Here is a 27436-nt window from a genome sequence, read left to right on the forward strand (position 1 = left end):
ATTTTTGAGACACCAATTGATTGATATTTATATAAAGAAACAAGTCGAATTAATGCTGTTAACAAACGTCGAATGTTCGATGTCTTGTCTTATCAGAATTCGATCAAGTTTACTCACGTGTTGCATCGCGGCATACCCGGTGATTTGCTGGAGCTTGCTGCTGACCATCTTCGTCCCCGTGCCGTTTGTCTTCTCGTTCGTCCCGCTCCAGATGCCGATTACGCCCGTTATAATGAGTGCCACTAGGGTGATGATGCCAATCAGTAAGGACAGTGTCACGATTTTGCTGCGGGGCGATATTACCATCGCCATCTTTCCCACGAATTAGTGTTCGTCGCGATTACTCGTTCGAATGTTCGATAATATAGAAATTTACACTCAACAAACAACGCTATCCATCCGACGCGGGATGGATCGAAAACATGCGTATATATGTATCTATGTATATATATCTCTATGTATATGAATAGCTCTTCTTTTTTTTTTTTCTTTATGACAATAGGGACGCGGGGAATTCAAAGGGATAAATAATATAATTTCTCTTTGTCGCGCGGCGCCGGTCCTGCGCGATCATTATAACTTTATCACTTCCTCGCATTCGAATATCGACGACGACGGCGATGGTGACGACGTGTCGGACGAATTCTCGTGTGTCATTCTTGAAGTCGCTTGGGACGCGCTCACCTCTCCGAAGCAATTTAATTGAGAGACCGCTCGATGCGACACACTGGGACACGACGTCTTCCGGTATCACTTCCTTGTTGCACTTACGAAGGATTCGATGGATTCGTCGATGATTGCACAAGATTCTCGAAATCGTCGTCCCGGAGCGATTTATGGTAGCAGGTGAGGAGAAAAACCTATATATGACGTCTTATCTGAAAATCTCACGTTCTCGAGTTGGCACGTTTTAGGGCGAGTTTTCCGGCGCTTTCAACGTCTCGAAAGATTTTAAGAAAGCATCCTCGTCGTTTCGAGAACTCTCAAGCGGGCTTCTCTAGCGTTGAATTCTTTCAGTTCGTCCAATAGATGCACGCGCATGGATCAACAAGTTCAACGAGCGCGGGCGTTATAAGCGAGCGTTTGCACCAGCTCAACAACAACGACCCGCGATAAATTCGTCTGAATAATCAACAATAAAGTTCTTCGGGAGGACGTTTTAGTCCTCGAGATATATATACCGACGACGATATTTCTCTGCAGGGATGCATATAATGAGAGTGCAAAGCGGAACGGAGCGGGGTCGAAGACGCAACTTCTTGTTTCTCGAGTTTCTTAGATTTTCTTTCAGTCCACTCCGTCCTCGTTTTCTGTCTCTCCCTCCTTCCCTCTTTCTCTCCTTCGTTTCGTTCTCTTTCTCGACTCTTATAGTTTCTCGCTCTACCTTTCAACCTTTGTACCCTCTTCGCGCTTCGAAAACGAACTTTGAAGGCCTTTAAATGTAGAGGAAACTTACCGCGGTTTACATCGTAGGAATAATGATTCTACGCTTCTGCGTTACAACGATCGCTTGGCGACATTGCATATTAAATATGTTGACTTTGGTCGTTACCAACGCTATTATCTTGGGTCAGGTAAAATTTGTGATAAACATGCCAGATAATATTAAAGCTGATTATTCAAACTTTCTCTTACCGCGGTGGTAAGTAAAGAAATATGATAATATTTAATTTTGTCCTCTAATAACATCTTTTGATTTAACATTGAAAACATTCTCTTTATTTTCTGACAGAAGATTCTTTCAAATGAAATTATTTAAAGACGAGAAATTATTTAAAGATACAATTTATTAGAGACACGCAGAGACGAAGACGGTGTCGATCAAGAAAGGTGCCTCGTTGCTTAGGAGGTGTCTCATTTTCGCCGTCGATCGAATTGACATCCACATAAATTAGCACAGCGCTGCCGAGTAGAGTGTCGAGATCTTAAACACGAAAATCAATTTCACGAGTTGCACGCGGCACGCGGCACAGTTATTTCCATTCCATCTACTCTATCCTCTTCGGTAATGCTATTTTCATTTTACACAGAACGCAGTGTCGTCTACGTTGTCGCTTCGTGCCGTCCTAACAAATGACAGATGCAAATACAGTGTATACTCGCTCGATCGAGGAGCGCTGATAAGAATAAAGTAGTGAAGTCGTCGACTTGAGCCTATCAATCTTTGCGATAGCTGTATAAATATTTGTTTTTTATTGTTATGCAAATTGCGTTCGAAATTGAATGTAGTAATATAAATATATTTTTTAAATGAATATACATAGATCAAGAATTTTTTTAATCGTAATTCTATAATTTTAATTTATAATTTTTTAACTTATTTTACATTATATGAAAGAGAAAGAGAGGGGGGGGGGGGCGAGAAGGAATGGAGGGAGAAAGAAAGAAAGAAAATAGAAAATTGTTTAATGAGAAAAGCTAATGGTATTTAAGAGGATAATAACATAGTTGCTGATCATTGAGAATTATTACTTCCTTTTATATACTATTAATTAGCGAAATAAATGAGATTATATTCATATTTGTAGTTGTATTTTAAATTAATTAATTTTTTAAAGTAAATAATGTAATGGTTCGTTCAAAATTTTCTGGCTTCAATATAATTACTAGTATTTGAATTAATGAAGTTGATAATGAACAAAGGTTTTTTTTCTCGGGACGTTATATCCTAACATACAATAAGTTGCTCAATTACTAAGTAATTTTATTATTTTAATTAATAATACTTTTTCTCGTGCGGAAAAATAATGAATTTTCTATTGCCGTAGAAGTATTTTAAAAAATGGTGCTATTTCCCTTGTAAGAGAATCTTTTCGAGAGAAATGCAACATAATAAAGTGCAGTCTTCGTGGAATACCGTCGGTACATAATTTTGCGCGGGCAAGAGAAAACCGCGAATTATTTAATATGCCTGTCTGAATAACAGTGGTTCTTTACATTTTCTTGCTAACGTAGAAAAGTTTAATCATAATATCGTAATCATAGTATTCGATATTCGTCTATCATTTAAAGTGCAGAAACGTGTTGATTTGTCGAATATAATTTTATATTCGTTGAAGATAATTATTATAGTACTGGAATATAAATGAGGTCGAATCACACCGACGTATACATACATATATATATATATATATATATATATCAATGTGAAAAAATAATTACAACGAATAAGAGACGAGCGTATTAATGCTGTATATATAATGTCGCAGGAAATGAGTTAGAAATTCAAAAGGATTGCGCACATTCGCCCATTTTACACTATTTTCGTACACGTAAAATTGTTAACAACCGTCGCAGTTTTAAAGTTCTTTCTGTGCTGAATTTTTGTTTCAAGAAATCTGCGTCTAAAGAGTTTTTTATAATATTCAGCAGAAGAATTAAATGCAAATGTGAGAGCATTATATTATGCTTTTGAAGATATAATGTGAGATAAAATTGAAATATTTCTTTTATAAGAATCGATGTAATATACACGTTTCTAGGATGTTTAAAAATTACTACAGGGAAATATTCGATGTTCTCTTTTGCAAGAACAGATCGCAGAATAATTCTGGAATAAAGCTTGAAAGATGGAATATCTAATCAATTCGAAGAAGAAGTATGTAAACGAGCGAGCTTCATTTAAAATATGACGCTTACAATCTACGCGATCCGCACAGACACGGAACGTCCTTTTCACTGATGTAGACTTCGCCGTTTTCTATATACTCCTGTTGTTTTCTTCCGTTCCATAAACGTAATTCAAGAAATTTTTTTTGCTTACTCTTTTACAATTTACTTCGGCAAAAGAATTTGTATCCATCTTCTCTCAAGAAAAATTTCAAAAGCTAAAACGATCTTTTGATTATATAATTTCGTCGGTTCCAATGCATTTGCAATAAATACTCCAAGTTTGTACTCGACCTTACCAATTATCGTACTGAAGAGGACTCAAACCCAAAGTCGAAACGTGCACTTAACTTCATTTAGTAAGTAAATTATGAATAAAAGTCGCCTCTTATGAATTTATAATTTACCAACAACAGCAGAAGCTCACATAAGCATTTTACTTGTACTAGATTTATTCTTGGAACCATAAAGGCTATTTATTTAATTTATTTTAATTAAACACTCTAAAAATATTCTCTCTCTCTCTCTCTCGTCGATTTATTCTCGTAAAAATATTTGTTATTTGCATTTTGTTGCAACTAGCTTTAAATTATTTTTATATCATTCTATAGAAGAAAGCATTGAACTAAGTATTCTTATTGTTCTCTTGGTTGTTTTTACTCTAGTTTTTTCTTAGCACTTTTCACATAACATTGACGGGCTCAAGTCGAAGTACTCGCTGTTTAGAAATAAGTAAAATAAAGAGGAACTTATCAAGATTGTGAGATTTCCAACAAGATAGTCTTTTCGATTGGAAAAGTTCGAAAGGGATTGTGTAAAAGGGCGGGTCACTGTGTCAAGTACTAAGAAAAATTACTTAGTTTTGCCGCGCTCTTTCCTTCGTGGCCTTCAACTTTCCGCCACAAATAGTTTTGATACACCCATTTTGTTTGACGTTTCTCTTCTCCTTTTACGACCGCCTCTTATCACTTCATTGCGCTATTTCTACTCGGAAAGGAAACCTCGCCTTCCGGGAAGCTCGGAAACTCAATTTTCTATCTCGTTTACGATACTTGAAATATTTTTCAAAGACATGATAAGTATTTTCAAAAGTTATATTAGATATAATATTGGAACATTTTTCTACAATCAATATTTTACTTTTCCAACGTCATATTATTATACCATTATTTTTCAAAAATATTTTATAATATATTAATTATTTTATAATATTTAATGTTAACTATTATTATATTAATTATTATTAAATTAAAAAGTTTTATATAAATAAAAATGAAAGACCAAATAGAATATTTTGAGTCATTATTATTAACAAATATATACGTATACCTGATAATAAAATGAAAATAAAACCGATAATATATAGATATTATTGTATATGTATTGATAAAAAAATGTAAATGTATAATTTCAATATGTCAAGTAATATTTATATATTTATTGTTTTATTTATTATTTGTTTTAATATTTGGCTTATAATGGTTTTGCCGGTTTACAATACAATACAATATATCATTTACTACAATAACATAACTAAAATCATTTTTAATTGCTTGCTAAAAAGGATGGAAACATAAAAAAAAAAGAAAAAAAATGTATAATTTAAAAAATATTTTATAAATATATACTTTTCCTGTACAATCAATTATTACATTAAGGTTGCATTTTAAAATTAATATTAGAAAATTTTAATAATTCGAAAGATTCAATCTTATTTTCTGGAAAATTTTATTTTTTGAGTTATATCATTGTAGCAAATAAGCGATGCATCTTTGATTTATAATTTATTAATACTTATTATTTCATAATTATATATATTCTATGACTCTGGAGCAATATCTATGTATTGTGTTTGCCAAGAGACAAATATAATTTTAAGGGACAGATATGGACTCTTTCCGTCAAAATCGAATATTGTGATTAAGATTTCTTTAATTTCAAACGGGATTATAATAGCAATGATCATAATGTTGATACAATGAAAATAAAAGAAGAAGCAAAGGAATGAATGTGGCGTCGCATTTTGAAATTATCAGGGCAAAACAGAACGAAATAACATGAAGTAGTAAAAAATTACATGAGGCAGAAGAAAATTTTAACAGGAATTCTCCCTGCACGGAAATGGCGGAGTTATTTTTATACTTCACACGGGGTTACTTCCGTTTATCCAGCGTGTATCTGCAAGCACGAAACGAAATGTTTCGCCCAGCATGCCTTCTTTTCTACGAAAGCATCAGTATTTTCTAGATTGTCGTACTGTATAAAAGAGCACGAAGGAGAAAAGTCTTCTCGCACGCAACTAACTGTACCTTTTCTCCAATCTCGCGCGCTTACCTATACGTTTTACTTAGTTTCGTCTCCTATACTACACTCGCAATTCATTACACTTCCGCGGAGAGAAAAGGGACGACGCGGTAGCTATCTCTTCAGCCGCTTTCTCTTCAGCCGCCGTCGCTAAAAATTCCTGAGAGTGGCATGTCATCTCGTTAAATTTTTTTATGGCTATTCCATGGGCGTATAAAGTGTATGGAGACTGCTTTTCTTTTTTTTTCGATTTTTATTCTAGATAACTTTCCACGTAACATAGCTAGGAAACACACATTTTATTTTATGCACCTGCCATTTTTGTTGCTTTAATTGGCTCTTAACATCCGTCAGAAATAACTTTATTGCTATCTTGTTTGATTTTTAAATTGGTAGGATCTTTTCAACGATACGAACATTGGAATGATTTATACTCGAAGTAAAATCTGTTTTTAATTTATGTCACGTCAGAAAAGACAAGTACATATATGGGACATTAAATGTTATTTTTTTAGAACAGCTCAAGAAATTAAAAATTAAAAAAAACAGAACAGATTTCTTTATTAACAGAAGCAGACAATATACGAAAACTTACAATTTAATAATTGAATCACTGTGATAGCAGTTGATAAAAAACCGAATGTGTGTCAAGACAAAATTACGAGATAAATATAATCTTATCATGCGGTGCTTCTTTATATTCCAGTCTCCTAGAGTGGCGTTTATGAGATTTTAAGGCATAAAGTTTTAAGCCGTAAGTTGTGAGAAATTAACCAATTGTAGTCGATTATTCTCTTCACATTCGATCGGTTAATTTCTTATGGCCTAAGACTTAAAGCTTATTATTAAATTTTACGTCTCAAAACTTTATTGTTGACGCCACTTTACGTGCAGACATTTCGCAAGACATTTTGCACGAAATAGAGTGCTATAATTGTGATTTTATTTCGAGTATATTACGACACGAAAGAATACACTTTTATATATGTATATAGGATACGTGCGGGACGGAGACATCTCGTCGGCAGCCGCGACGACGACGCTTTTAATAATTCCCTCCGTGATCGAACAAAAAGGAAGCGAGTAATTTCCACGGGTGTGCTGTTCCAGCATTTATCCACTACGAGAAAATGGGAGAAAACGGGCGCATTGGCAAAATACGCATTCGCGCAACGTGAATTCTACACATTTACGCAAATCAAAGCACTTCCGCCAATTCGGCCATCTCGAGGCTAACCCGTTGGGCCATACGGCGGTCCCGTTCGTGCAATAAAGGGGGTTTTAACTTTCTCACTACTCTCTCCGTTTGTTCGAACTTGCCGGATTGGCCAATCGTACGGCCCTTACTTTGGAAGTACACCCATGTGATATCGCGGTAGTAACCGGATATTCGCGCACTCTTTCGGTTTAGAAATTCGCCATTTGAACGCTCTCCCGACGACGGCATAACACCGACTGACAGCCATTAGAGCTTTTACAAGGGTTGTTTTTACGGCTGAACGAGCGTCATTATTAGAGAATATGTCGTTCGATTAACCGCCGTTTATTATCACGCGAACAAATTCGTTCGGCATATTCTGGTTTTGTTGCATAACCAATTCTCCGCTTTTACCGGCGATAGTGAAAGATAATGTTTTTGAAACAATACGCTGGATTTGGATATGAATATAAATGATGAACGCGAAATAATACTGTTGAAGGGCCATCGATCGACATTGCATTCACTGCAGTCATATTAAACGCTTACCCGTAATCTCAAATTTGGAAAACGATTGGCTGGATTTGCTTAGTAAATGATCGAATAAATCAATTTAAGATTAATTCTAGCAAACAATTTTGCAGTAGAAACTCAACTGATATGAATACTACAAATAAGCGAAAAAGTGAAGGACTTATTTGGTCATAGTGATATTCTTTAAAATCCCCTTTAAAATCTTTAAAATCTTCAAAATTCCCTGTTAAATTCATAATGTCGAATTATACCCAATTTGAATTAGGTATTTTTAATCATTTAAAAAATTTTAATCATTTCTATAAGTCGTTATTGCTCCTATTCCATATGTTAAGTTAATTAAAACAATGAAGTTAAACAATTTAACTCAAGAAATGTATTAAATTTAACTCAAATTTAGTTTATTACTTACTGAGCATACGTTAATATGAACGTTATTTGTGTTAAAATTAGCGATTTAATCACAGAAATGGATTGATTTACATTTTGACACACGTGGAAGTTAAAAATAACAAAATATTATTTAGCTCAAGGAATTAGGTTATCATTATTCTTTTAATATCTAACAGTGTAGTGCCTAATATTTTTGCTCGTTTTACAATTTTAAAATAATTTTGCAATAATTTGAGACAAGTTCAAACTTTCTTATTTACTAAAAAATAACAAACAATGGGACATGATTTATTATCAGGAATTAATAGCGAATTCGATTTGACACACTCAGTGTGTACTAGAATATATTAAAGCCGTCGTACACAAATTGATGTGTGATATAAATATAAAAACGGGTTAAATTGTGAAATCCACAATACATGTTATTGTAGGTACTGTTAAATAAAATATTTTTTATAATTTGAAATGTTTGTATTTCACTTTTACATTCATTTTAAATGAGTGTATAATGGTTTTCATATACATCTGTACGCTAGTACGTCCAATCGAATTTGCTATAAGATTGCGACTTTAGATGAAAAATTCAAACGAAATTTGGCACTTAGCTGGTAACGAAACGGAATAATTATGTCGGTCAATGCCCATTTTAATTAGAGCACAGACAATGTCCGCCTGAAGACGTCAGCAAGTTTGCAGTCTCTGAGCGAGTCTACAAGCGAGAGGAACTTTTTTGAACATACCTCCAGCCATTTCTGCCGATTTCACGTCACTCTGAGCAAAAATTCTCAGCTAGCTCAGTGGTAGTCTATTCTTTCTCAATTAATTCTGAAGGTTTATCTCGGAAGTGCATTCTGTTAGATTCGGGTAATTAAATCAGCACCATCCCACTTGCCTTTCTGATATAAAACCGAAACATTTCACAATCAAACTGTAAAATATTTTTATCGTAGTACTCCTCATATATATTATACACTTTATTTGTACAGTCTTGTGCAATGATTAATTTAGCACAATTTTCAGAGTTGGAAAGATCTAACATTATGTATAAAATGTCTAATAATGCAATGTTTGCATATTGTAATTGTACATGCAAATTCTGACGATTAATTTTCCTGTACCAACGTACAATATGCATTTTTTAAGTACAAATACATTTTAAACTTTTTCGGTCAACTAACGAGTTAAAGAAGTAATATTGAGCAGTCATGCCATCTGTTACTTTGAGAGTACAAGACTAGTTAGTTAGGTGGTGAAATTAAATAGCAATCTGAATCCAACTTGAAACTTAAGTAATTACGACGTTTCAATATGCTTCCCCATCAAAGGCGAGTACGGAACTTCGATAAAAAATTAATTAAAAGAACACGAAGACGTTGCGGATTACCGAAAGATCAAAAGCTTGGTTTGTAAGCTCGATCACAAACGTGGTTCCGTAATTCATTAAAAGTCGATGGGATTATATGCCAGCAGCGCTCGCAAACATTCCCCGTCATTATCATTACAGATAATCAAATTAAAAATCCCAAGTAAATGGAGTTTACTGAATGTGGGTAATTGCTGACATTTATGTAACATTTTAATTTTCATCTTCAATCAATGAGCAGATAATATTCTCAATGATAATGGAGTATAAGAAGTCTATTGTTTAACTATACAACGTAATTTTAATTTGATGATATTTTAATATATTTAAAGAATCATAAAATCGTATTGTACACATATTTATTTCAGAAATATTTTAAGAGTTTACTTATAATTTGCTTATTCTAAGTTAATTATTTACATCCTGAGAAAAATGTTTTTAGTTGGATTAATTGAAATTTTGATTAAAAATGGACGAATCAGAATTTTCCAGTTAAACCTACTAATTTTATAGTTGAAATAATTCTTATTGATATATAAAATCTAAAATCTTTTTTTTTTTGGATTCGTGCATCTTTTACCAGATATTTTTCTCAGTATATGTCTCTCGAAAAGATCAGAGTAAATTAATTTAGCATTTTAATTTGACAATGATAAAATACAATTATGTCACAATTATTAAATCTTATATGCAATATTAAAAAATTAAAAAAACTATAATCCGCTAAATATAGATCCGTATTTGTGTCATAGACACTGATCTCTATCAAAACATTATAGAATCTTTTTGAATATTTGAAATCGGACGACACGTTCGAGAAATTGAATCTGTTGAATGATAATTTAATAAAAAGACTTTAAAATTATAACTGATATTTTTAAAATTTCTATTAGAGAGGAAGAGAGAGAGAGAGAGAAATGGAGGCAACGTTTTAATTATCTTTGTGTAAAAATCTATCATTCGAAGTATCATCCAGCTCGAGTTATAGTTTTCGGAGACTCGGAGATTCTCTCTACCGTACTCAGGAGAATCGAGATTCACGCTCAGTCATCCTTGTCTTTTCCCCGAGATATTTCCTCGGTGCGGTCTCCGCCTTTTTTTCCACCCTCGAGGAAAGCCATTGCCCTGAGGTGCCGCCACGGAAATTGAACAGTTCGAACGAGCCGCGTCGTGCTGGTGTCATCGAAAAAACATCACACGAGATTGGGAAAGAATTTTTGAGTTTGGTACGCTTTTTTCAAAACCACTGGTCAATTCGAGTCGATTACGATGGAAAAAAAATGTACTAGACTTTTCCAACAAGGTTTATTTGCTTTTTTCGCAAATAAATATTTTTGGGTTCGTGTTAACATGCAGTTTGTTATTGAATAATTAAATTATTTTTATTGAGAGATTAGATTGGTGTATACCGCATGCGATATGCATGAAATTCGCATGTAAATATCAAATTGCCGAAAGAGTAGAATCGATTTGCACCAGCGAATGCCCGATTTACAATAAATAACCACTAAATTTATTTCCGTAGTCTGCATAATGTATAATACAATTATATTTTCATTTTGTAAAGAAGTGAAATTATTCAACAATATTCTTTAATTAGTTATTTATTGCTCTATACATAGCTTTTGTTAAACGAAAATATGAAGTATGATTAATTTAAAAGAATTTAATCGATCGACCTGTGTGTGAATACTTGATCTAATACACTAAATCCTCAACACTTCAGTCCAATATAAAATGTGTATCAAAGTCCTAAAAATATCTGCGACATAAAAAATCTGATAAAAATTTTGTTGGAAATTTTGATATCAATTTTTATTGCACGAGTTGTAACATTTCTTTATTTTTTACTATTTTCGTAAACACGATCTAATTGTTACAATGAAGATTAGAGCGTTACATTAAATTACAATTATCTCCGACTCAACATAAATGTATGAAAACATGGGAAAAGGTGAATTTAACGTGCGTAGAAACATTAAAACGTATCTGTCCACCGATCGATTGGGTCTTCAGCGGCGTCACGTTTCATTTTTACCGAAACGAAGTCCCGCCGTCGGTTACAACTTGAGAAAGCCATCGGTTACAGCCTGCTGTTTCCGACATAAAGTACTTTTCGACATGTATGCGATTCAGCGACCTGCAACTTTGAAATGGCTACGAGCGCAGCAGTCGTGTGGTTCTGCAGCCTTTAGCGTTGCATTGTGCGACACATGTGTTATGCGATGTATATCGTAAGCCGCTGATTTTGTCGCGAATTGCAATCTGTCCGATCTGCTCACGTTCATTCAGCAGAAACTACATTCGTCTTGCTGATCCGTCACATTTACAATATTCTAATTTAACACATCTAACTATTTACCATTATTTAAATGAATTTGATATGTATGTTAAATTATCCAGTGAGATCATTAGAAATGATTTTTCTACGCATTATCTATTTTTATTTCATAATTTTCTTAATATTTTAAAAGCTTTCTTATCATTAAATATTATCTGCGCGATAAATTTATTATTAAAATTTTTTTAACGACATTTCTCATAATATTCCTTTAATATTATTTTTATATACTCATATGAGGTCGCCAGCAGTTACAATGCGATCTACGTTTAGCCATGACTATCAACTGACGGCCAAGATTCAAACTTGACCAAACTGACGGCCATCACTGGCAAATGACTGGCTAAAATGACTGGGCCAGTACTATCTGCTAGAACTGGGTCCAAATTATCATTCAGTACTTAGCTAGTACTGCGCCAGTGGCAATCAGTAATGGTTCAGCACTGAGCCAATTGTAAAACCTTATATGAACATCTTTAATATTTTTACACATCTCTGATATTATTCTTTATTGTTTTATATACTACACTAAAAAAATTTTCTGATTGAAAATGGACTGTTTAATCCAACCAGACCATTTTTCTCAGTGTAAAATTGATATTATTATAAGTAATTTCGAAAATTTTGTTATAACACTTAGAAAATTAAATCGATAATTTAATTTGTTTTCTCTCTCTCTCTCTTTCTCTCTCTCAGTGTATCTTAATTATAACAATAATTCCGGAAATTTTTTTTGTATGTAATTGATTTTAAATCGATATAACGAGTTTAATTGAAATGATGATTGATCTGAGAAAAACAATTTTGTGCTTACGATAAATAATATCGTTCATTTTCTTTTTTTATTATATAATTAGTAAAATGCATTTTTAAGAATAATACAAAATACTCTGTAGAAGTGGCGAATACAATACACTAATGGTACGCTTGGAGCAACGCATTAATGCTCGTAACGTAACCAAAGGTTGAATTCTCACTTCAGAGATAATATTGTAAATGTTACGAGAGATGTCCATAGTACGCAGATATGGATTCGAAATGAATCATACAATTTTAAATAATATTATGAACTTTGAATACTTTCCACGTAAGACAATTAAGCGCACACTCTACGCAAAATGTTATAAAATCGTTTATAACACTGTTAGTTTTCTAATTGATTTTAAAATATCTTTGAAACGTTTTAATTTAGAATGCATTTCTTTGAAAAATCATATAGATATCGTTTAAAATTTAATTTCAAGCATATGATTTATTATTTTTTATTTATTTCATTGTTTTGAAAAGATTAAAACTGCATATTGTTTTATATTTAAAAAACGGATATATTTAATAATACTTTTAATACTTAATTTTTATCGTTAATAACTTAATTTCGTATAACTTAATTTGATATATGAAATTATCCAGTGATCTCATTATAAATTTATCTAAACGTTGTTTATTGCCGTTTCAGAATTTTCTGAATAATTTAAAAGCGTAATTAAATATCTGCTAAATTTATTATCATACTTTTAATGATATCTCTCATAATACATTTCAATATTATTCTTGATTACTTTATATGCTAAAGTTAAGACATACTAATCGTAAATAACTTTTAAAATAATTATATGTTTAATTCGGTAATATCCATTTAAACTTGAAAGAGAATCCTGACATTCGTCGTTGCTTGACGTTGCGAAACACATGAAAATTAAATTTCCTACATGTAATTAAAGTACCTTTAATAACTGTCCTATATAAAATCCGCGTATGAAAGTTTTACTCATAAAATTTCCACGATGCCGCGCGGCATTTCATGCACTTTCTATGTCGGCGATCCGGAAAATAGCTCGAGAAGTGAATCGACAAGTCACTCTTACCGCTGATACGCTCTCGCGTGACACAACGACGTTCTCATAATGGCCACTTTGACTCCGTAAATCGCAGAATGGCACGGTATGCCGAAATCGCGCTTCCCTGTACGATCCCGAACGCGACGGAAATATTCGTCAGTACTCCATACGATAACTCGATTTTACGACGCTGCATCGTCAACGTGTAATTGAAAATCCATCCCGGAGCGTTTTTGGCAATCTCGCCGCGCGTACGTCAAAAACTTTCTCATACCGCGCAACGAGACAAACACGTACACGCGGAAAATGCAGAGGAAACGATGGAGCGCAACATGGGACGTAAAAAAACTAGGGTGGGAGGTGGGTAAGGGCGGAAGGTGGATGTAGAAAGGGTGTATCCCGTATGTTCCGTGCCCGCGAGCGCTGAATTTTCTGGGTCGACAGCTGTCAATTGAGAGCAATGTCTACTGAAGACTACTCGTTAACGTATCGCGCTGCAGTACATAGAAGAGTTGCATCGTATTTTTTTCTTTTTCTGCCCTTCTCTCTTTCTTTTTATCTTCCCTTCCTCTCTTTGCAGGCAGAGGCTTGGCTGATGTTCCGCGGTAGAATCGAATAATTTTCTTACACACGCGGGAATTTCTGGGATTTTTCGCTCGCGCCTCGCCATTTCCACATGACGGTTTTCAGCTACCTTCGATCATTGAGTTCCTGTCAACGATTCGCAACCGCTTACGTAGAAATTTTTGTGGCTGTCGATTAAGCGCGCTTTCTATGAAATTAAATTCGCAATGTATAAACGGTGGACTGCGCTTTGCTATTCTGTAGGTAAATGTGTACCATTCAGGCTCATTTCTCTTCTAAATTTCTGGTCTTGAAAATTAACGAATATTTATATTTTAATCATACCAGAATTTTAGTTATTATAATTGGATATTTTTCGTTTTTTCGACTAGAATTCTAAGATCCAGTTCCACAACTCACGGTTAACTGAGCCTGTAACAGATTTAACAAAAAACTCTGATTTTTTTGTCCATTTTCTATACTAGAATTGTAATTAATGCAAACAGACATTTTTTTTCTGTATTAATATAAATTAACTTTAATTCCGGTTTAATTTATTCTTTATCTTTTTCTAATTTTTCTAATTTGAAGATATAAAAAAGTTTACTCTAAATTTTAGTTAATCTATATTGGTAGGAATGGACATCAGAGGATGTGCCGAAGAACGAGTGAAAAATCTCGCCGCGCGACACGGTCTGAACCGCCATCGGGGATTGATGGTGCAAAATAAATAAGGCGACCGAGCAGACTTCGTCCGTAATATTGGCCATAAAAGAGCGCCGCTAAAAAGAAGGAACGGCAAGATAAACCGAAGTTGCGAAGTGCATTCGTCGGGACAAAGGATGAAAGTTAGTCGCGAGGAGCCGCACATCTGTGGGATTCCGCTTCGACGATATTTGCGAACCGAATACAAATACCGCGACTGCCGACGTCGATCCTGAACATAGGGCGAGTTTCAAAGCGAAGTCGGGATTTTATTATTTTATTTTTGACACGGATGTTTGTGGATGTGACAGAAATCGCGGTGGCTCCAGTGCAGACTATCTGAGGCAACCACGGTGAATCCAAAATCCACGGTGGAAAAGCGAGTCCCTTCCCGTAAAAACGGATTAATTTCCCGCGCAAATTGAAAGCTATTTTCGACGAGTTCGCCTTTTGTGACGCCTTTAAACTGACGGCAGGGCGCGGTTGAACGAAAGCTGCAAGCCGTGTAACGTGTCGAGCGGTCGAGCGCGTAGACAAAGCGCACTGAAAGCAAAGGCAAATTTTCGTGTGCCCCGTGTTGTGACATATGTTACTACTATATCGATGTCAACACAGGTCGACATCAAAATTGAATGCTGTGATATCGTGACGTTGGAAAATTATTAGTAACACACGGCTCTGGGTCGAATGGATTTATGCGCTATTTTTTTTTTTTTTTTTGAAGCATCGCAACAGCTGGCAAGTCTAAGTATCCTTCTTATATGTAAAATTCATGCATAAAATCTTTTCACAACTTTTATAGCTTTGTAATAATAATTCTAGCGAAAATTTGTCAGGAGGGACGAAGACGTTTTATACGTTTAAAGAGAATAAGGTTCTCGTAAATTAAGTTTTATAAATGCAAGTAAATCAAAACTCTTTCTAAGGATTTTCCCCCTATTTTTAAATTCCAGGCGGATTATGTTGAGCAACTTAATATCTATGTACCGTTCTTGTTAAGTTGCAAAGTCTAGAGGGTTAGTAATTTTTTTATTTAAATCATCTTCACAAAGTGACACCTCATGATAATGCATGATAATGTACTTTATGTATTACATGCACTACGTCTTAGAATGTATTCAGAACTTTTTTCGGCGGGGAGTATTAATTCTGCTATCACATAAACAGCAATTTTTTGCGTTAATACATTTTTTTTATATTTTAAAATTTGGAATGTCACCTCATTCTTTATTTTGAATGTACAAAATATTAGTCTTTGTAAATTATATTTTTAATTTTTTTCTGAAGAAAGGGAAAAATTATTAAAAATAAAATATATATATATATCTAATATTACTATTGTTGTTATTATTATTATTATGTATAAAATATTCATGATAATTTTCTTAGGAAAGGAATTTAAAAAAAATTAAAAACGATATAGAAAAGAAAAGTTTCCTGTATGAAAAATATTGCAAAATATTGTTAAAAATGTGATATTAAAATTAAATAAAAAAAAGAAGAGAGGGCGAACAGAAAGGACGAATAAAGAAGTCAAAAGTAAAGTTGTATATCTTTACAATTAAAAAAATTAAAAAATAAATAAAAAATTTTGGGGATGGTTCATATTCTAATCTCCCCTCTTAGATATGTCCATGTGTTACATATAATGCCGCATGAATACCTTAGATATGAAAAAAAAGTTTCGCGAAGTTTGAACCTCAAGCTCTTCCCCTTCTTGGATACGCCAATGTATTACATGTAATGCTACATAAATTCTTTAGCTATGAAATAACGAGAGCTTTCGAATGTTTGCAATGAAATTCGGTCAAACGATTGTTTAACTAGAAAAAAAAAATATATTTGCTGGGCGTGGGGTTCACTGGAGCGGGCAATATATTTGTCCCGCGCCAGTAGCGTTTTGTCTCTAGGATCAATTAATGGTTTCAATATCCGCGTTGGTGTTTCACCATTCTGCTCAGCGAAACAGGAACATTTTTTTCAATCATACCAAAGTATATCGTGGTTCGGAAAAGAAAATGGTGGAAGGAATGAAATACGGAGGGTCACGAGAAGAAAAGGAAACAACTGTCTGGCATATACATATAAACTTTATCATCTGATATTGACTTTCCATTTTTCTCGGGAGGAAATTCGTACAGTATGACAATTTGAAATTTTTACTTCTCAAAAGATGTGTAAGATATATAATAATATTATAAATATTCCAGCAGTTTTAACATTCTTCAATTTCAACTATTCTATTTTTTACCTAGAAATAATAACGTTCGATTTAGATAGACATTAATTGACATTTTTCAGATAAATGAGTGACTAATATATCCGTTTCTACGTCGAACGTTATTCTCTTTTTACAAGTAGGTCAATATTGCTCCGCGAACAATTTGCGCGCGTATGCGTTTGAAAAAAAAAATAAATGAAAAGCGTCATCGACGAAAATTGCGTTTTTTGTACGCAACTGATCGCACTCGGCGATCACGAGGTGTAATAGAAGAAAAACGTCAATCAGAGAAACGAAAGAGTAACCGGACCGACAGCTCACGCGATCGCACATATGATGGTAAAAAATCGTTGTCGTTTCTGGTACACGGTATACCGCGCGAATCGATAAAGCTATCCGATGAAACTACGTAAAACCCATTGTAGTCCGAAGAGTGGAAGATGATCGATGATTGAAAGGTGTCATGAAACAGAATGGAGCGCGAACGCGATGTGGCGCGGTGAAAAATATTTAGAGATTGACATTAAAGAGGAATCGTTTCTTTGAAAGAATTTCCGCGGGACGAGCATCCCGACGTCGCTCGTAAATTCGGCACCCGTTATACATTAGATGACAGTCGGGAAACATCAAGAGAGCGACGTATGACAATGTCATTCCACTGGAGATAAGATTAATGTTTCACGGACTGATGCAAAGGACGACTTTTGTCATTTTTTGTCGGCACATTGGAACATATAGGTAATAACGGCTGCATCTAACAGGAATGATCAAGATAAATGTAATCTCCGAACTACACACAATTGTTAGAAAAATTTGGATTAGGTTAATGGGTTTTTATTAAATTAAAAAGAAGAAGCATCACTCCTTTAATCCGTGACATGAAAAATCGTTACGCGCAATATTGTATGAGCCTCAGATGCCAAGGCTATTTTTCTTTCCGCATTTCTTTAACGAATTTGGGAAATTAGTTTCAATAAATAAAGGCAGCGGTTCTTCTATATCGTGCGGCTAATATTTATAACGATCAAAAGCAAGATAATCAATCTATGAAAAATCAGAATGCGCTCTTGGATACGGTTCACTTAGCACTACAAATGTTTTAAAGGATTTGATTGACCAATCGGAAGAACGAGTTTTACTAATCAAAGAATGCTTCAAAGCATTTGTAGAATCAAGTAAACATAGCTTTGCTATTAGAATTTTTGTATTTTAAGCTACGGTTCACTTGATGCTAAAAATGTTTTGAAGCATTCTTTGATTGATCAGTTAAAGTTCTTTTTTCAGATTGATCAAATGCTTCACAATGAGAGAAAAATATTTTTGTAGCTACACTTATAACCATTATTACTATAATATTACTTATTAGCGATAATAATCATAATTATGATAACATATAATTATGGTTATAAATACCAAACATTTTTAATAACTGTATGTATAGTTTTATCAACAAATATATGAGGAGCAAACTTTTAAAATACATTTTATCCAAAATTTATAATTTTTAGAAAACGAGAAAGAAAGCTACAAGGAAACTACGTGTTTTTAAAAAAATAACAATATGTTAATTGGTAGGATGTGAAATGTTAATCAAAATTTCTAAACAATTATTAAAAATGTTAAATAAATGCATTTTGTTTGTCTCCAGTTAAAGGACATAATGCACTAATTATTATCATATAAAAAAAATGGTTGCAATTACTATAATTTAATTATAATTCACAGTCATCTTTTGGAACAATTATATAAAATATGATTAGTAATATGTAATTATAATTACAATACCAAAAATTTCTCTATTATGAAGTATTTAATTCACCAATCAGAAATTTGTTTCTCAGTGTTCAAAGATTTGTAGCGTTAAAGTACACTTTTAATAATATAATTAGGATACAATTGTTGTCCACAATAAATTTTGCGGCATCGCGCACACGTTCAATAAGTTTTCATAACTAGATCGCAATTCAGTGGATGGATGACGCATTTGTGTAGCGCACGCTGTTGCTACACGGTTGCTTGAATGAAACGAAAATTACCGCTGGAATAATTAAATCCGGGATATTTGCCGACAAAGAGAAAAGAGACGAGCGATAATTTATAGTTAATGCGAAGTGAAATGCGGTAGCCGGTAATCGAATATCGGATATCGGTAGGTGACCATTCGACACGTCGAACGCGACTCGATCCGGCGAGGCTCGAGAAAAGGGACATTGGGTTAGGTATGCACGAAGGTAATTCAGAAAACAGAAGCAGCGCGGTAGGAGAGAGACGGGGGACTAAGGAATAACGAAATAAAAGATTCGATAGTACGTGAGTGCGCGATATACAGCGCACGGACAGGCTTTATGTATCCTTCGTACCTCCGATCTCGCTGATTCTTTCAGCACTGTGACGTGTTTGGCATTTCCCCGTGACGGCTTTAAGCTTCGCACACGCGCCACTCCGTTCGTATATCCTTTTCGCTTGACCCGTTTTGCTACACTATTTTTTGTGACGTCTCCAACGCTCACACACTTATGCACTCATGCACAGACCAGCGCAAAAAGATAAACCATGAAGCGAAAAGGAAGACAATGCGGTTCCAGCCTCAATTCGACCGCAAAGCGAGAGCGATGACACAATATTTCAGTACAATTCAAAACTAGTTTATCAAGATAGAAGCGTTTTTACATTATCGTTGCGTATAATAGATGAAAGGATGACGGCATTTCTAACTTTGAAACAAAAATTTCCTCGTCAAGCCGAGTTCGTAACGTTCAATATCATTTCTCACCAAGAGCTGTTTTTGAAGAGCAAGCTAAATCGAACTTGATACGTTATGCGATATCGAAAAACGAGCGAAAGCTCATTTTCCCTCACTGGATAAAATAGCTATGATAATAGTTCAGCTCAATATGGACATATATTTCAGGGATTCGACGTTAATTCTTGCCCGCCATAAGTGAATTGCGTCTGAATTATGGAAGAACGAGTGGTGTATACCAGTTATACTTACTTAATTAGCCGGTACATCATTAACTCATTGAAAGCCCAAGTGGTTCAGAACTTGTTTTGATGTATGCAGCGGTATTTAGTCATTAACGATGATTGAATAACTGATACGCGGACCGCTTGCAATCGTTGTTTGTCGCTAATGCGGCGCGAAATTGCAACCATGTGAGAAACCGTGTTCGCATGCTGGCGCGAAATTGCAACCATGTGAGAAACCGTGTTCGCCATGATGATGGCGAATTAAATGGAGGCGGAGTAGCTGTTCTTGTCCATTGAATATTCCTATTGAAACTTTCCCGGGCGAATCGCAAAACTTCTCTGTTATCGCTACACTCGAGACGACTGTCGCGCCGTCAACCTGAATATCGTTGTACACAAACGGCAAGCGACGTGTAAATTAGATACGATTCAGCAAAACATTGCTTATGTATGCCGTGACGTCATAATGGCATGTCGATTCATGCGTCCTTGCGTATGTGCAACATGGGACAAGGTATATGTATCTATTTCGTCGTCGTATCTCTTTGTGTCTTTTACAGGGCGTAAAGGGACTACTTAAAGTCCTCTCCACGCCTTTCTCCGCTTGAGAGCAAAAGTTACAAAAATATATTTCGAATCCCAAATTTATTCGCATATTGTATAAATATTTTTATTGCAATTTTTTAAAAGTTCGAAATATCGGAGTACTTTGAACGTAATATATTGAGAATGCACCGTTAAATGTCAAAGGGGCGATGGTAACCCAATTCTTTAAAGAACATTTTGTTATCTTTAACTTTCTTGTCAAAATATAAATTAATTCGCTTCTGTGATTGAATTGCTTAATTTCAAAGTGAACAATATCCATATTAACGTATGCACATAGTAAATAATAAAATAGATTTGAATCAATCAGTCTGCACTAATTATAAGCAAAATTGAATTCCGATGAAATACATTAGTATTCATACACATATTGCTCATTTGCTACAAGGACATAACTCAAAAATTATCATTTTGGAGTTGCTCACAGAAAAAGAACGGAAACGTAAAGAAAATAGAAAGAATATACTTTAAAAGAAAATACTTTAATTGTTGTACTAGTTATTATACCAAAATTATATTTTACAATTAATATATTGTAAGATTTTAATGATTCAAAACATTTAAATTTGTCTTCTGGAAAATTTTGTCTTTGAGTTTTGTTGTTGTAGCAAATGATCTGTAGCTTATAATGTGAATAAGTCGTAGACATAGAACTCAGTAATAGATCATTTTTATATTGTGATACATCAAAAGTGTGAAATGTGTTTTCATAAGGCATCTTTGATGTACCTTTGATAGCTATTCATTTTTGACCATCATGTCCATGACATCCTTTGTTCATCACATTATAAGCTACATTATATATTAAAACTAACTCATTTCAATTTTCTATAAGTAGTAGGTACACGGGATTCTTTAATACATTTCTTGTATTAAATTATTTTAATTTCATTGTTTTAGTTAAATTAACGACATATTAAGTAAGAGCAGTGACGATATATAGAAATTATTAAAAATAACTTCAACTTGTGGATATAATTTAACATTGCGAATTTAATGTGTAGCTTCTCCGTATACGGTGTACAATGTTGATTTATATTTTTTCTCGGTCCACCCATAAGTAACTCAAAAATATAAACTGCTGAAAGTTCTTCCGGAAATGTTACAAATCGAATACGTAGAAAATATCCGTGCAATGAAGCAATTAAAGGAGAAAACACAACATTGATGCAGTAAATTTCTGTGCCGCGTCTGGTTCACTATCGTCGTATTTACTCTCAAGTTTCGCGGCACACCCGCGTTTAACTGCATTTTAGTTAACTTTACCGCCCGAATACTTGGTCCACTTTGCTTTAAACCCTTCACACGCCGTCCGCCTGAGTCGAGTGAGTAGTAGTGAGTTGTGTCAACGGGCACTAATCGAATCTTTAGCGAAGCTTGATTTCGAGTGGAATTAAGTGTGTTTTGTGCAATGTAAAATCACCCATGTTCTGACGTGAATTATCTCTTTTGTGATATGTATATATAAATATTCATTCCTTATTTTCAAATATCTCAGAAATATACCACGACATTTCTATCTGTATATTTCAAAACTCGTGAAAATTTGATGATTAATTAAAGTGATGGAAATACTACGAGTTGTAATTAATTAGTAATGTTATGTCAAATGTTTTCTAAAATTATTACTTATTCACTTAATTTGTTTAAGTCTATAATAGTATATGAATATGGCTACGCGTCATTTTTAACATATTAGTAATATTATAAAATTATAAGGATATACTTAATGATAGTCTCTAATATCTATATTGAGGGAAAAATGGTTAGTGGTGATTAAATTGCACGATAAAATAATTAGGAGCTTTCTGAATATGTATACTGTAATGTTAATAATAATAATTGTATTTTTTAATTTGATAATAGTTTTAAGGCTTTCACGGGTATTTTCTTTAGAAGTGCCAAGGGGTTTACGGGTTATTACTGTGTCGTGATCCATTGTTAATGCCTAATATATTTCAATTGTATTTTAAAAAATGTATAATTGGCCCCGAAAACGACTATTAATATTATTATTGTTTTCGCAGGGAAACCTATATTTCTTTTTGTATACAGCAGCAGTAGTAACTATCAAAATGGAGCTTCTAAACATCTTAACTATTTTACAATTATAATTACAAATATTAAATATTTTTCTCTCAGTGTATTAATAATATTCGATTACAAGAAGTGTTACTTTTTACGACGAGTGTAAAACATATTAGACGAATTCGTTATTGTTGTTAGACAAAACTTTCTCTACAACGAATGATCGATATCATTTTCCCAGTATACGTGTTACTTGCATACGATGTTCTCAACTCTGATACCGAATCAGTTTCTATCCAAGTCGAGCGAGTCGTTGCGCGGTGTGTTACCGACGTAATTCGATTTTATGGCAACAATTAAAATTCCTACCAAGGCCTGATTCCGTTGGGAGTTTAGTTCAACCCCCTCGAACGGCCATCCTTGAACACAATGCGATGCAGGTATACGCCTGTTATATCCCTATTAACATTCACTCTGCGTCTGCTTAATCAAATTTCCAAGTGAACCGGGTTCCGCTGCAACATGAGGTTTACCTCGAAACTGGTCATCCATAGTTATGCACAACGCACGCGGAATGCATCTTATTGCGAATTATTTGGGGAATCCACATTTTCAATGCGTGTTCCGATGGCTTTTATTATTACACGTGATATGTCACGTATAAGGAAAATTTAAACATGTGAGAAATGGCCGGGAGAGACAGCACGACGCTGCAGATTGCATATCTACCACGTTTCTAATTATTATGTACATAATTTCGTAATATACTGTGATATTATACGGCAAGAATCGTTTAACCGAACGTAGTATATCTCGTCCTCCTACGTTGTCAGAAACGATAAAAATTTGTCGCGAAGAAATGTTTTCGGTAAAAGGGAGGATGTACCGGCAGAATAACATTTTCCCTCAAGATCTTCGTGTATAATTAAATAGCCGAATAAGTTCATTGAAAAGTCAAAAGGAGCACAGAAAAAAGTGGAAGAAAATTTGTTTTATTCTCGTTTGCTCTCTTTGAAATGTACAATTTTGTCTGTGGCGTTTTTCTCCGGTTAACCTCAATTAGAAAAATGTTCCAATTTTCAACGCTCTTTCTAACGAAAGAGTACATTTGAAAGTTTCCGCGTAAGAACCATTCGTATATTTATTTAATATACGTGGACATTTCTAATTTTCTAATTTCACATATTTCAATCAATATATTTTGCTAAAATATTTTTTCTTAGATCAAATCTTTCATGTGGCAAGAAAGTCGTAAACCGCATCTTGCAATTGAACACATATCACGTATTTATAGTTTTGAATTCGTGATAAGTTTTGAATTCAAATTAATTGTTCTAAAATTCATGATATTTCATATCGCATAACATTTACTAAAACTATGAGTCTGACTTCGTTAGATTCATAACTTCGATGTCAAATTAGCCTTTTACCTTGCTCATCATTTCAATGGTCGAGTATAGTTATCAATCGTTATTGTAAGCCTATCAATTCGATCTTACAGATCCCGTGGAACTATCTAGGATTATTCTAAAATCTAGTGCTTAACGAGTGGTCTTAACGTTCGCCGTTTACTAGGATATATCACTGAACCATTTACCATGACCAGCCATGACTGACTATAGCTACAATTGAACAATGTAGTTGCATTTGGAGTAATCAACACAACTTCGATACAAATTATTGCATGTTAATTAAATTATTAATCAGACTTTCAATTAAATTATTCAATTAAAACAAAGATATCATATATATACTTTCTAAATTAAATTAAACAGAGTGTGTGTATTAATGGTATTAATTAAACAGAGTAAAATGGAACAATGTACTACTTTAACAAAAATAAATACAAAACTAAACTAATTTCTTTTCTAATCAATAAAAACTTGACGTTCGAATTACGACGAATGTCGAAACTCGTAAAATTCAAAATGTTAGTCGAGTTATCATCTGTCTACTCGGACACTCGGGGGAAAATGATTTTCTACGTTAGATTGACGTAATAACTAGTACTAATCATAAGTGTGAAATAGTAGAAATAATAAAGGACTGTGAAAATAAGAGCCACCGCACAAACATTGTCGTAACACTTTATGTCGTCTTATGTCATCTGTAAGACATAATGTAAGTAACGCACAGAAAAGAACATAGCGTAAGAAGTGGTAAAGAGCTTGTGCTATGTTTTTCTTTGTGCGTTGCTTACGTTATGTCCTCCTAGAGATGACTATATGTGAAGTAACGCAACGCTCCGACATAAAATGACATAAGGCGCTATGGCACTACGGTAATATTCGTGCTATAAATTCTCTAAGATTCTCCATTCGACCATTATTATTTTTTTTTAATATCTTTTATATATACACAAGAGGGAAATTCAAATCTTAAAGATAAAATGAATATCATACTAGATATAACAAATGTGATTACTGGAATATTTAAAAAATTGCTGTCTCTTTTTAGTGATTTAATTACATTTGGCACAACTCATTAAATATGCTCCGTGTGCAATTTCAGGCACTATTATAGGTACGTCTTACAGTGGAATAGCTCGAAGGCAACAGTGACATGTACTAATATTTGTCATTTTATCGTCGTTTGCTATTGTGCCGAATTAGCCCCATTAATTTTGCGCCGACGCCGCAATCGTGGCGGCGACCAGCACAATTGTGTCCGATCGTCAGCCGTTGTACTGTCGCTATTTCATCACGTAATAGTCACCACGAATGCGTGTTCTGGTCATTTCGCGATATATATTCATGAGAAAAAAGGAATCGCTCACTTAATTTTACCAATATAATAGGTGCTGTTATACATGGAAATAATGGCTTTGCTGAAATTATTTAAAAATATAGCTAGATACAAATCTGAAGATAATTTCGTTGGATTATCAAAATTATTATGTAAGACTAGTTCAAACTAGTTGCTAAAATGTTACGATTTTTTACATTATAATCAATGCTTAAGCAATCTACATAATTATTTTAATGATCCAGCAAAATTATATTCAGATCTGTGTCTATCTCTATTTTTAGATATTTGAGCAAAACTGTTCTTTTCGTATAGCAATTTCTTTGAGATAAATCCCTCATTGATGACAGTCAAAGGTGATCTTCAAACGACTCCATCAACTCTGCTTCGATTGCGTCCTAGGATTTCGATCGTTGATGAAGTCGTTTATTTTATCTCAATGAAGTTTTAATCTTGATAGAAGAACGTGTTCAACTCATGTGCTGACATTCGCGAGTATGTGTATGTGTGAGAGAGAGAGAGGGGGGGGGGGGGGAGATAGATAGGGGTAGAGAAAGTAAGAACACGGAACGCGAGGGAGAGGGAAAAGTTTAACCGCGTGCACTAAGAACTCTCTGCTATTAAGAACACCTCTCTTGGATTTCGCCTTCAAACGATGCGACCCTTACATGACTCTTTGAAAGCGTCGTTACATTGTTACTTACGACAAACTCATTCGCGTACAACTATCTGCGTAATATCGCCGGTCATTACGTTAATTCGCGTTAAATCGGCACTCTCTCGCTGAAGAGAAACTCTTTCGCAAAAGCTCATAGCCTGGAACTCGCGACCTTTTTCCCGTATCGCACGGCGCAGAAAATTATACCGGCTTGTTATAATGAAGCAATTAATTTGCTTGAAACTTTCAGTATCGATGGAGACGGACCTTTATTGTTGAGTTATACATGTGGGGGAAAAAAAATGTATAGAGCGCATTAGACGAGAGAAATTTTTGCACTGGATTGTAATCTTCGATTTCGTATATTCGTTTCGCGCGAATTAACGATAACGAAGGTTAACATTTCCTACGATTATCAGATCGACGTGCGGCGATTTTGCTGCGAAAATTATTCGCAAACGCCGCGGGCTCATCCTTCTCCTGCTAACATTCAAGATTTTTCTCGTCCCGCGTTAACGAACCAATTTATCAAGCAATTTGTCTTATCTCGATGAAGTTTTAATCCGGATGGCTGCGATAGAAGCTAACCGCTGATGAAAGAGTAACGGCAGAGGAAAAGTCTGTCGTCCTGCAATAACGAATCGTTATGCATTGTCGACGTTTAATTAATTCTTTCTGTTAATTAAAATTCATAGTTTCATTTGTTGTCCTTACGCGATTCTGCCCTCTCTAGTTTAGATTTTATAGAAATAATAACATCGCAAAAAAGTATCAGTTTCCTTTTTTCTTTTAATCACAGCTCTATAAATGATTGGTATTTTAATGATAGAAAAAGTAGAACGGAAAGAGAAAGAGGGAGGGGGAGAGAGAGAGAGAGAGAGAGAGAGAGACGCGAAAGTGGGAGAGTTACTCATATCTTCATCCTCGCAAAGCTCGCATTCGTAATATTTTTCTTGTGATGCAGGATATACTTCTCTTCTTTCACGACGATCTGATTACTTACACCAATCTCATTTCGCATGTATCTCCCCGATACCTTCCAATATCTACAAACTCACTCGCAAAGCACTACGTCGAACGTAAATAAGAACACATCGTGGAGAACGGTTCGCACGCGCACTTTCTGTCAATCGCGCAACAATACGAGAAGACGATTCGGAAGGTCCTCACGCAGGACGTTGTCGCGACACTTTGACACGTTTCGCGCCTCGTGGATCCTCGTGGATCCTCGTGGATCCCTCGCACGGCACCTGGCTCGCTTTCCGTTCGCGGGCCTCGCGCTTTTTTCCTGCGTCGCCGTGCCCGCGCGAACCTCCCCCGATTTTTCCGCGACGCTCGTAGTTCCGACCGGCCGCGGCA

At 34.5% G+C, this 27436-nt stretch overlaps 1 protein-coding gene across 2 annotated transcripts in view; it reads right to left on the bottom strand.

The window, feature by feature from the left end:
* The window catches only part of Mp (collagen XV/XVIII-type protein multiplexin), a 300206-nt gene that overhangs the window by 117471 nt on the left and 155299 nt on the right, over window positions 1-27436 (bottom strand). Inside the window, exon 1 of one of the 2 annotated variants that reach the window (XM_018515011.1) lies at window positions 118-421. The exons of the other annotated variant lie outside the window; for it this stretch is intronic. Coding sequence (XP_018370513.1) covers window positions 118-312 — 195 coding nt within the window. The 5' untranslated portion in view covers window positions 313-421. Of the gene's footprint in view, window positions 1-117; window positions 422-27436 lie in introns of those variants that run through there. 2 annotated transcript variants of the gene reach the window in all.

This window comes from Trachymyrmex cornetzi, unplaced genomic scaffold (assembly GCF_001594075.2).
Source record: "Trachymyrmex cornetzi isolate Tcor2-1 unplaced genomic scaffold, Tcor1.1 scaffold56, whole genome shotgun sequence".
Classification (NCBI taxonomy): domain Eukaryota; kingdom Metazoa; phylum Arthropoda; class Insecta; order Hymenoptera; family Formicidae; genus Trachymyrmex; species Trachymyrmex cornetzi.